The sequence below is a fragment of the Anopheles maculipalpis genome, chromosome 3RL (assembly GCF_943734695.1).
Source record: "Anopheles maculipalpis chromosome 3RL, idAnoMacuDA_375_x, whole genome shotgun sequence".
NCBI classification, from domain to species: domain Eukaryota; kingdom Metazoa; phylum Arthropoda; class Insecta; order Diptera; family Culicidae; genus Anopheles; species Anopheles maculipalpis.
This window is the reverse complement of record NC_064872.1, coordinates 56,875,434-56,887,861: the sequence shown is the minus strand read 5'-3', so window position 1 is coordinate 56,887,861 and position 12,428 is coordinate 56,875,434. Positions and strand designations below refer to the sequence as shown.

Genomic DNA, 12,428 nt, shown 5'->3' with positions numbered 1-12,428 from the left:
TTTATAAAATTGTAAGCAAAATTTACCGGCCTATTTGTATACATTTAATATAAAAATAGCACGTGTTACGGCATACAGACAGCCTGGTCGAAAATTGATGAGACACCAAGCATGAATAATTTTGGCACTTAAATTATACCCACATCTAGCTTGCGCTGGTCGCCGCCAGATGCGCTAGTGAATATAAAAATTACGCTTGCGAGTACGATCAATGTAGCCCGGCCTTAAAATGTGAACGAATTCCATCCAACTTGTAAAGGCCGGGCTACATTGATCGTACTCCTGAGTGTAATTTTTGTGAACGCATACGCCATCTAGCGGCGGCGGGTCGAAGCTAGAGGCTGGTATAATTTATCTGTCAAAAAGCGTTTTGGGTCGAGGAGCCTATAATTTTGATCACAAACCAGTAAACAAACAGCTCGGTGAGTATGTTCGATATTTTGTCGTGTATGTTTTTTTGAAAATATGTGGTAATTTAACATACATATTGTATTTCTAGCCATGGAACAAGCAGGAAGCAGTGGACGCAATGAAAAAATAGTAAGTACAACTGTTTTTAACGAAAATTGTGTGTGTGTGTGTGTGAACTGTTGTCTGTGAATCGCCGGCTCGGCTCGGGGCCGCAATTGAGCTGAACATTTTATTGAAAAATGTAGTGTTTGTAGGTTTCACAAGTGCTTAAATAATTTGTTGTAGGGTTTGTCCATCTATTTCATCATTTAAACTACATTGCAGAGTGTGTGAAACTGGTTGTTCGTTTTGGTATTGTAGCGGTTTTTAGTATAGAGCGAGTTTTTTTATTCATGAGGAACGGCTTTGTCATATTGCTTGGTAGAACTTTTTTTTTTATAAAATTGTAAGCAAAATTTACCGGCCTATTTGTATACATTTAATATAAAAATAGCACGTGTTACGGCATACAGACAGCCTGGTCGAAAATTGATGAGACACCAAGCATGAATAATTTTGGCACTTAAATTATACCCACATCTAGCTTGCGCTGGTCGCCGCCAGATGCGCTAGTGAATATAAAAATTACGCTTGCGAGTACGATCAATGTAGCCCGGCCTTAAAATGTGAACGAATTCCATCCAACTTGTAAAGGCCGGGCTACATTGATCGTACTCCTGAGTGTAATTTTTGTGAACGCATACGCCATCTAGCGGCGGCGGGTCGAAGCTAGAGGCTGGTATAATTTATCTGTCAAAAAGCGTTTTGGGTCGAGGAGCCTATAATTTTGATCACAAACCAGTAAACAAACAGCTCGGTGAGTATGTTCGATATTTTGTCGTGTATGTTTTTTTGAAAATATGTGGTAATTTAACATACATATTGTATTTCTAGCCATGGAACAAGCAGGAAGCAGTGGACGCAATGAAAAAATAGTAAGTACAACTGTTTTTAACGAAAATTGTGTGTGTGTGTGTGTGAACTGTTGTCTGTGAATCGCCGGCTCGGCTCGGGGCCGCAATTGAGCTGAACATTTTATTGAAAAATGTAGTGTTTGTAGGTTTCACAAGTGCTTAAATAATTTGTTGTAGGGTTTGTCCATCTATTTCATCATTTAAACTACATTGCAGAGTGTGTGAAACTGGTTGTTCGTTTTGGTATTGTAGCGGTTTTTAGTATAGAGCGAGTTTTTTTATTCATGAGGAACGGCTTTGTCATATTGCTTGGTAGAACTTTTTTTTTTATAAAATTGTAAGCAAAATTTACCGGCCTATTTGTATACATTTAATATAAAAATAGCACGTGTTACGGCATACAGACAGCCTGGTCGAAAATTGATGAGACACCAAGCATGAATAATTTTGGCACTTAAATTATACCCACATCTAGCTTGCGCTGGTCGCCGCCAGATGCGCTAGTGAATATAAAAATTACGCTTGCGAGTACGATCAATGTAGCCCGGCCTTAAAGGATAATGTAAAGGCCGGGCTACATTGATCGTACTCCTGAGTGTAATTTTTGTGAACGCATACGCCATCTAGCGGCGGCGGGTCGAAGCTAGAGGCTGGTATAATTTATCTGTCAAAAAGCGTTTTGGGTCGAGGAGCCTATAATTTTGATCACAAACCAGTAAACAAACAGCTCGGTGAGTATGTTCGATATTTTGTCGTGTATGTTTTTTTGAAAATATGTGGTAATTTAACATACATATTGTATTTCTAGCCATGGAACAAGCAGGAAGCAGTGGACGCAATGAAAAAATAGTAAGTACAACTGTTTTTAACGAAAATTGTGTGTGTGTGTGTGTGAACTGTTGTCTGTGAATCGCCGGCTCGGCTCGGGGCCGCAATTGAGCTGAACATTTTATTGAAAAATGTAGTGTTTGTAGGTTTCACAAGTGCTTAAATAATTTGTTGTAGGGTTTGTCCATCTATTTCATCATTTAAACTACATTGCAGAGTGTGTGAAACTGGTTGTTCGTTTTGGTATTGTAGCGGTTTTTAGTATAGAGCGAGTTTTTTTATTCATGAGGAACGGCTTTGTCATATTGCTTGGTAGAACTTTTTTTTTTATAAAATTGTAAGCAAAATTTACCGGCCTATTTGTATACATTTAATATAAAAATAGCACGTGTTACGGCATACAGACAGCCTGGTCGAAAATTGATGAGACACCAAGCATGAATAATTTTGGCACTTAAATTATACCCACATCTAGCTTGCGCTGGTCGCCGCCAGATGCGCTAGTGAATATAAAAATTACGCTTGCGAGTACGATCAATGTAGCCCGGCCTTAAGAAATCATCTCGGGGTAAGCACGCTAATTTTCTCTTATAATATATGAGTGCTTGTATTACAGGGTATCCCAGTAATTTTCCCGAGGTTTTTTTTTTGCCGTGTGCCCTCATATTTTTGTTCTTGTCCCGCAATTTTTGGGCACGTCCCAACATAGTTTTGGTTTCTGCTACTGATTTTTGATTTCGTTTTGGTGTGCTAGGATATAGAGTGAGTGCCTTGTATAAAAGTTTATGAACATTTTAAAGGACTCTCTAAAGCTGTTAATAAAAATTGTATGAATAGAAAAATTAATCAGGATGTAAGATTAAATTAATTTTCACATAACTTTAGTAAAGCTGCATGGTTGATGTTACACAAATAAAATAAAATTAGGTAGATGTTTATTCCTACTTTTTTTTTGCATGATTTATATTGGACAACGATTTATTACTGTGTCCGAAAAGTAAGGTGACATTGGATGTCAAATTTCGCGCGCCAAAAGAAGCCCTATGTTTTTATTTTTCGCTTGTCAATATGTAACAGGTTGGCTGATAAGTCCCCGGTCTAACAAAGAAAAACACATTTTTTTTGTCAAAATTCGATTTTATTATTCAACATAGTTCCCTTCAAGAGCGATACAACGATTATAACGACCTTCCAATTTTTTTATACCATTTTGGTAGTACTCCTTCGGTTTTGCCTCAAAATAGGCCTCAGTTTCGGCGACCAGCTCTTCATTGCAGCCAAATTTTTTCCCTGCGAGCATCCTTTTGAGGTCTGAGAACAAGAAAAAGTCGCTGGGGGCCAGCTCTGGAGAATACGGTGGGTGGGGAAGCAATTCGAAGCCCAATTCATGAATTTTTGCCATCGTTCTCAATGACTTGTGGCACGGTGCGTTGTCTTGGTGGAACAACACTTTTTTCTTCTTCGTTCTTTTTTCGTTCGTCAAGCAACCAAAAGTTGCTTGACAAAAGACGCTCTGTCTCACAAACTAATTGACATACAGACGTCACATTTTGACACGAATCATTTGAAGGTTGGTGCAATATAAAAATGCTAAATGCTAAGTGAGCGGCTCCATCTATGTGTCAGACCGGGGACTTATCAGCCAACCTGTTATGTTTTTGACAGTTCTGCCACGTTTGAAGCGCGGATTGTGGATGTTACAAAAAGCCTTCGGGGAAGAATCTATGTCGAAGAAAAATGTGTATAAATGGTGTAGTGATTTCAAGAATGGCCGATGAGAAGGTCGAGGACAAGGACCGTCCGGGGAGTCAACCTTTCGGAAAGTGGTGAGATTTCCAAAGCCCCAGTCAACACCATCCTGAAAGATGTTTTGGGGTTGAAGCGAGTGAAGTCTCACCTGGTGCCGTCCTTTTGAAGAAGTTTTTCGCAACAACTGGCACCCATGTTGTTCTGCAACCGCCGTATTCGGCAGATTTGGCACCAGCCTACTTCTGGCGGTTCAACAAGCTAAAACGGCCGCTTCGGGGACACCGTTTTGACACTATCGAGGAGAGAGAAGCCGCAGCGATGGCAGAACTAAAGGACATCCCAGCATCCGCGTTTTCTACCTTCCAGGCTTCGAGGAGTGAGAGAAGAGGTGGAAAAGGTGCATTGCATCGGAAGGTGATTAGTTCGAAGGCGGCCTAACAAAAAAACCATTTAAGAAAAAAACGCAAAGTCACGGGCACTGTAGCATTGTCTTGTTTTGAGGAGCACGGTCCGATTAGTGTTAAAAAAACAAATCCGTGTACAAGTATTTTCATCGAATCGAATCGTTAAAAATGCTGGTTAAATTTTATGATTGAAATTCACCCTAGTATACCAAAACGGAATAAAAAAATGAGTAGAAGAACCCAAAAATATATGGCAATGTGTCAACAAACTGCGGGACAGGAACAACAATATCTGGGAACGCGTCAAACAAAACCTCGGGATGCCCTGTAACCAACTATATTCCACATCCTTCATAAAGCTGTACTGACAAGTGTGCTAAGAATACTTCACACTAGCAAAGGATTCTCCAAACCAAGGTTAACGAAAACGTAAATAGCGCGCACAATTTCACAATCATTTTACTGTTGCCGTTTTATGGCCACTTCTCATAAAGCCATTTTCCGTACCTTCCACGCCTCCCGTTTATTGGCACATCGATCTTCGGAAAATCGAGCTTATTTCATAATGGTTGCCGCGCACCTCAGCACACCTGGTTGCCATCGGAATCTATAATAAAATCAGTAAGAATTTGGGGCTACGGGTTAGAGACCGAAAACAGGGCATCAAGATAGCAAAAACACCCCGGACCAACACACCCGGTACCTGTGCTGCAGTATAACTGTATCAACCGACCACAAATCGATAGGAAACTATGCCCCAATGTTCCCCCGTCACTCAACTGGCTCTCCACTCCCGTCTGCTTCTCTGCCTGGGGTGTTTAATTTAATTTTTTTTATTGTGTGTTGCAGGTTGGAAGGCTTTCGTCAGCTTTACACATCCCCATAATACCGCATACAGATACACACACACATACACGGGGTGGTCGGTTTTGTGGCGCAATCAGTTCGTCCTGGTGAGGAACCAAAAGAAGAAGAACAAAAAACCCCATAGAGGACAAAGAAAATCTTTATCGACAATGAGTATATGCGTCGTTGGTGCCGGAGTCGTCGGTCTGACGACCGCGCTCGAGCTACAGCGTGAGATGCGGAACGCCAATGTCACCATACTGGCGGACCGGTTCGAGCAGGACACGTGCAGCGACGTTGCGGCTGGCCTATTTCGCCCCGGAACTAGCTTTTCCGGCCCGACAGAGGAAATAACCAGGTAAGCAGCTAGTGTGCGATGTAACAAAGTGCGGGACGGCGGAATGAATGGCTGCACGGAGAAGGAATCGTTGAACCCATTTTCACACTCCGCCTAGTGGACGAACGGTCCATTGGTTTTCAACTATTAACACTGACAGCTTTTACAGTGGTAGCTTGTTGATTACTGGTAAAATGAGACTTTATTTTGAAGTCTTAGAGCGAAGTTTTTATTTTTAAAACGTAGCTTCAAACTACATCCACAGCTTTTCTTGTGAAAAAGTTACAAAAGTTTATGTTAAATATTTTCCTTTAAACCAAACAATTAAAAATAGTTTTAAGCACCGGTCCCTCACTGTACGTCCTGTGCCAAAAGTGGCCGGACAACGGCCAGTGGACTCGTGTTATCATCATTTTTCATTTTCATCAACGTCAAAGTTGTCCCACGTTGTTGCGTGAGAAGCAATTTAATTTTTCATCCAGCTACGCCATCCCACGGTGGCGTCCGCCGTCCGTTTAGGCCGAAAGAAGACTAATACTGTATAGCCTGATATCTTGAGTACGAGACAGGGGTAAGTTTTGTGGCGTAGACCACACGGCCATCGTCCAGAAAGACACTGTTGATATCATATTTAAATTACTGGAAATTCCATCTCTTATTGGAGTGCCAAGAGCGGAGGGATGTAATTGTGCTTTTGAAAAAAGGGATTGTTTCGCTGTGTCACCGAGACACTAAACGACTCGTTTGACGACCTGCAACATCCGTGATCCACCGTTGTTGATGGAAAACAGACGGCAATATTGATGAGGGAAAGCGACCAGCAGCACTCACCCCGGTACGTGTGCAGTGATTCGCTCCATTAGACACCTGTCGGAAAGAAGGGGCAGATTCTTCGCTTCCTGCTTTGCCCCAAGCCGAGGCCAGGGGAGGTCTCAGGTCGACCGAATCGAACACGCTCCGAGACACCGTCGTCACGATCGATAGAATTTCGTCGTTGCCAACAGGGGGTGAGGGTTGTGCTGTTGTTGCCTCTTTAATGTACGGCTGCACCTGGTGGAACTTTGCCACGATGGTCGCCAAAATCATCATTCTACCGTGCTTGAAAACTGCCAGCAAAACGGCCCCAGTTCCTCAGTAAAAATTACGTAATTTACACGCAAAGTGATTCACGGGCGATTGGAGGAAAATAGGAGAACTTTGCCAGGGAAGGCGGGGAGCATGTGCTCACCCGACGCCGGTTGTTTTGAGGTTCTCTTTTCAAGTGGTCATTCTTCCGTGGTTCGCATAGTTTATGCTTCGATGTTCCTTTTTGCCAAGTTTTGCTACCAAACGGGTCGTTTACGGCCGGGGCGAACTATTTTTAGCCACGCCGAGTGTGTATGGTCGGCGAGTGTATGCTTCCTGTCTCCGATCTGCGGTTGTTGTTGGTGTGCTTTGCCGGCACCCGTCGTCGGATATTGAAACCATATTTACTATACAAGCACACCATAAACACACAATTCGGATGATTCTGAGCGGCACACGTGGGTTAGTCGGAGTGTTTGAAATTTAGGAATCCGTCGCACATTATTCAGCGGATTAGTGAAATAGTACACGCGCTCTCTCGCACATCTAGCGGGTCATTCGTGTTGGCAAAAATTTCCGCCTCGCATGCCATTTTGTGTACGGTTAAACGAATTATTTACACTACTGTGTGTAGAGACAGGTCGACATTGTTTGGTCGTTACTGCGTCTGTGGAACTGCATTTTATTGAGGTTTTTAAAACCGTCGTCGTTACGAAGAAAGTTTAAATAACTCTAAGACATAAGTGGTTGATGGAAATCATAAAAGAGACAAATTTAACGCCTGGTCGTTTATTTCCTGTTTAGAGCCATACAAAGCAAACATAAAGCTGTTTATTTATTAGTTTTATTTGTAAATTTATATGGACCTCTTATAGAGATAAAGCTGGTAGGTTGATCCGATTGTCAATGAGGATCTCTAAATGCTGCAAGCATTCTATCGTTGTCCACTGCAATCTACGGAAGTCCTCCAGGAACGCATACCTCGTAAATTGTTCGCTGGTTGGACTCGAAAAGTACCAGAGATCGTGCATAAGTCATCCTTCGAAAGATACAATCGGAACTGAATGCCGGATTTTTATCGACTAAAATTCACGATGTGAGCAACCTACGTCTCTCCCTTGTAGAGCTGTGAAGCATTGTGGGGAACGAGATGTGGACCTTAAGACGGGCATTAACGCACGCCCACTTTGTGAGATCCCGATGGATTACAGAACAGGTATGGTGCTTGCAGGCGTAGTTTAAGTCTGGATGGTGTTAGTGGAGCACATCTTCAGCAGATCATGAAGGATATAAAGGAGCACTTTTAAGTCGTACCATTTAAATTATTTAGATTTATTTAGAAAAGGAGGGCCCCTCTTTCTGCCGAAGGTGATGGCAACGAGAACTGAAATTTCTCTAAACCGGACTTAAACAACAGGTTGTCAGTTGAACACGCGTGAGGTCATTTAGGTAGACCACGAAGAGTAGTGGACCACCAAGACTAGTTTGCTCTGTGACACAACTGAGCCACATGTTTACGCTGAATACTGCGACTGTTTAGGAGAGAGGGCAACCAGGCAATCTGTTGTCCCGGGAGGGAATCTAAGGACATAAAGTTTGGCGAACAGAATGTAGTGTGGAAAACTGTCAAAAGCCGCTTTGCTTTGGTGTCCGTAGCTTTATGGTAGGGATTGACGAATTCAACAGTCGAAACAAATGAATGAAATCTATTTAGATTTGGTACTATCAAAAGAAAGTTTACACGTTACGGCTATCCGTAAGTTAGGATGGGCCGACAATATCTCTCTTGTCATCCTACACTGAGCGTTGTTAACTGTAGGGCCTTGATGCTGTGGAACCAGTAGCGATATTTGCACCAAACCACGTTTATAGCAGATCTTCTTTTAGGCACTATCGACGATCCTTTCTTGTTAGGTGAGCTTAGCTTTAATACACCTAGGCTATCCGCCAGACTTCACCAAATGTTGCTTATCACACGATCGCGCACGGAGTACTGATATAATGCTCCTCTAAAAACAGTGATACGTCGTTCGAATTTGCGATCCCACCTATTCGAGTTTTACATACCTCTGTCCACATTTAGAAATTTTCTACGCCTCCATCCACTTACGAACTAAGCTAATGTATGGTATGTTCGTCCTTATAAGCTAAGTGAAAAATTGTTATCCTTTTTGCCTCCTTAAACCGTTTACGTTGGACGAATAAGCAATAATAATAATGATTATAGCAATAAAAAGTTCCAAAACTTTAATGCACGCACTGAGTGATGTAATATCTCGATAGTTGGTGTTCTTTGACTTTGGGAGGTATTCTTTTTTAATAGCCAAGATGCTTTCCATTTCAATCGGATAAACCCTCAATCTAAACGATTCGTGAAAAATCAACTATTTTCCCATGAAACGAAGAACCTGTAAATGCTTCAAAGCCAGACTAAACTGTTGCAAATGTTGAAACGATGCAATGTGCTTCAATGTGTAAATATCTAGGTGTTGATCCACATTTCCAACGTAACATTTCATCGCTAGAGGCATAGGTTTCGCAACCAGCTGTGTTATTTGTTTTCGTTTTCTTTTGTTTCCCTCCCCTTCGTAGCATATTGCTTCACCGACCAAACGGCAAACGAGCTGATACTAATCACTGCTCTGGCATTGATTTCTAGCGTGCGTAACGCGACTCGAAAAGAAAAACAAAAGAATCGATGGACAGCAAACAAGCTCACACCCGTAGCACTGCGCGATGTTGTCACTTTTGTTTTCACCTTCTGCACCGCCTTGCAGCTTACTTTCACGTCCCCAGTGTCGGGCCCAACGTAGTGAAAGAAGCCCTTGAGCGAATCCATTTGGGGTGACATGAAATGTATGAACCCCGGGTCTCGCTCTAATGGGATAGGACATGGGCAGGACAGATGAACACTGCTATACTGAGACTACAAGGGTCACAACGGAACTGGTTGGGATTGTGCTGGAACGGTTTCTTACGGCCTTGCAGTGTGTTGTGATGTTTTTTTTTCATTACCACGTTTGATCGCTGCACAGCAATGGAGACGCCTGGTGGCGTATAATTTTTAAATCGATTGCTTTCCCAACTCATTGCTTTCTTATTGGAAATTAACGAGCGTGGAATGAATGTGATCGTAAACATTATGTGCGAGAGATAAATCTGAGCAGTAAACGTTCTATTAAAGCATTGCATGGAGAATGTAGTTATATTATTGAAGGGGGAAAAAATGTATGCAAAATGAAGAATTGTTCATCTGCTCGACACATACACACACACATGTTGCATCAATACCATAAACAAGAGAACAATTTACCAAACACGTAAAAGCACAATCGAGAAGGATTAATTTACTTCGCTGCCTTTAATATGGGGCGCGCACAAACTTCTTCAATCTCCAATTAGGAAGTATCCGGAAGTTGCAGCAGCGTACGGCTGCTACTGGTGACCTGCTGTTGAGGCCTCGATGGAATAGCGGGTCACTAACGTGATGATTGTTGTAATGTGCGCTAGTCATGCGATCGTCCGAGCCCTTTGCACTGAAATCTATTGTGTCAAATTGCTAACCACTGCCACCCGTGTGCCACGCGTGTGTCTGATGATGTTGTTGTTCGATTCAGTTACCAAGTGCTTTGACCTACCAATTTGCGTGCAGCAGGAAAACTGTCCCAAGTGCATTAGTGGCAAACGAGTACAGTTCGCGTAAATATTTACATACAAAGGACACGTTAGATAGGGGTCGGTCGGTTCTGGTGAAGCAATCGATCGTCCGTTGCTGGACAAATTATGAGCGTAAAGTGCAAAACCCGCAACAGTAAATTACTGCTACATTGCTGGAACCGAAAATAGAACACACCTCGAACTTTGGCTCTGCACTGCTGGATCGTTTGTGGGGGTAGTAAAGGTAAATCGTACGCTGCACAACACTCTGATATAATACTATTAAAGGTGCTGGATTTGCAGTTTTTATTCCCCTCCTTGACAAGGGTAGTCTGAGGTCAGAAAGGGAACAAAGCAGTACATTTCGCTTCATCATATAACGTAATTTTCTATTGGAAGTCTTTAAAACTATCCCTTCCCCGGTAGTGAAAGGTGTCGTCGGGCTTAATGTTACGGCGCTTGCAAGCTCATTCCGCCCCGAACGCTCATTTGTTGCTTTCCGGAGTTTATGCGGTCGAAGTTATTGCTTGCGGCTTGAGGGTTGTTCTGTCATTTCCTGCCTTCCGGGTAAAAAGACGACGGGACGGGACCTTCGCTTTAATCGACGCTATTCTTTCTGCGGTTAGGCGTGTGTACCACTTTGCTCAACATCATTGCCCGTCCCTTTCCTTCTGCTCTGCTCACAGGAAATGGATTTCAGACGCGTACAACCACTGGGACGAACTTCGCAAGACGGAACATTCAGCCCGTGCCGGTGTGTGCCAGTTGTCGGGCTATATTTTTTCCAGCCGAGATCCTGCCATTGTTAGGGTAAATGGGGCAACAGGGGGAGGGTTGGATGACTAACGGATCGGTACAGTTGCTAAACTAATTGTTAATGTTTTATCCATAGAATCACTACATCGAAAAGGTCTTGCCGATGTATCGTGCTGCGACCGAGCAGGAACTTCAAATTTGTCCGGGCGAATGGAAGTATGGATCGTTCTTCACCACCATCCTTACCGAGTGCCGACTGTACCAACCGTGGGCGACCGAAAGGTAGGTCATTGATTGGTTTAGATACGAGGGTGCGATACGAGGTCACAGGAGAAGCGACGAGTGTGTGAACAAGTACCGATGAAAGCGATTATTAATGGGTTGCCGTTTTCTTTCGCAGGTTTCTTGACAATGGAGGACGGATTGTTACCGTTGCCTTGAACAACTTGCAGGAGCTGCACGGCAAGTACGATGTGGTCGTGAACTGTACCGGGCTCGGGGCCAAGCGGCTGTGCAACGACCATAAATTGGTTCCCATCCGAGGGCAGGTCATAAAGGTACGCGCTTCGTGGGTGAAGACGGCATTCTATGCGGACTTTGATACGTACATTATTCCGGGCATTCATGGTGTAACGCTCGGTGGATGCCGTAATTTCGATAGCTATAATACGGAGGTCTCTCGTCACGACTCGGCTGCGATTCGGGAGCGGTGTGAAGCGTTGCTGCCGAGCTTGAAAGGGGCACCCGTTGTAAGGGAGTCTGTTGGGCTGCGACCGCACCGTGATCCTGTACGCGTTGAAATTGAATTACTGTCTACATCAAACGGAAATCTGCGCGTGGTGCATAACTACGGCCATGGGGGATACGGGGTGACGACTGCACCGGGGACGGCAAAATATGCTGTCCAACTTGTAAGGCAAGCACTGCAATCCAACAGCAAACTGTAAACGATAGAGTTAGTGGTAATACGAGTGGAAATGTATTTCCTGACTGTGTAAATCACAATTAAAGAAAAATTTAAATATAATTGAATATAGTTAAGAAATATGTGTCCGAAAAAATCTATCATATTTTCATTTCAAAAGTGTGTGTTGTTGGAGCAATAGGTGCTATAATAGAGATAATAATTATTTTTTTTAAAGAAGGTCTACCACAAGTAAACTTTTTAATTATTTAAAGTGAAAAGTTTAATAGTCTAAATAATAGTAGTTGATTTCTCACAGCACGGTAATTTGAATTATCATCAACCGTTTTATTTCGCTTATGTCGACCAAAAGTCGACGTAACGAACGCAAAATCGACATAGATTTTTTAGTGATGGACGTTTCAAATTTGTTGCTCGATTGAACTGAAAGCGAGGAATAATTGAATGTAGCCTAATTTAATTGATTGTTTAATAAGAAAAGGGGACAAAACAATAGT

General features: G+C 42.8%; 2 protein-coding genes across 3 annotated transcripts in view; both read left to right on the top strand.

The window, feature by feature from the left end:
• LOC126562565 (D-aspartate oxidase) overlaps window positions 1–11,953 on the top strand; it is a 199,821-nt gene extending 187,868 nt beyond the window's left edge. Inside the window, exons 2-5 of the mRNA XM_050219110.1 lie at window positions 5,352–5,549; window positions 10,937–11,060; window positions 11,143–11,288; window positions 11,407–11,953. Of these exons, the coding sequence (XP_050075067.1) occupies window positions 5,362–5,549; window positions 10,937–11,060; window positions 11,143–11,288; window positions 11,407–11,953 (1,005 nt within the window). The 5' untranslated portion in view covers window positions 5,352–5,361. The remainder of the gene's footprint in view (window positions 1–5,351; window positions 5,550–10,936; window positions 11,061–11,142; window positions 11,289–11,406) is intronic.
• Window positions 1–12,428, top strand: part of LOC126561676 (SRSF protein kinase 3) — a 415,191-nt gene that overhangs the window by 19,976 nt on the left and 382,787 nt on the right. The gene's annotated exons all lie outside the window — the stretch shown is intronic.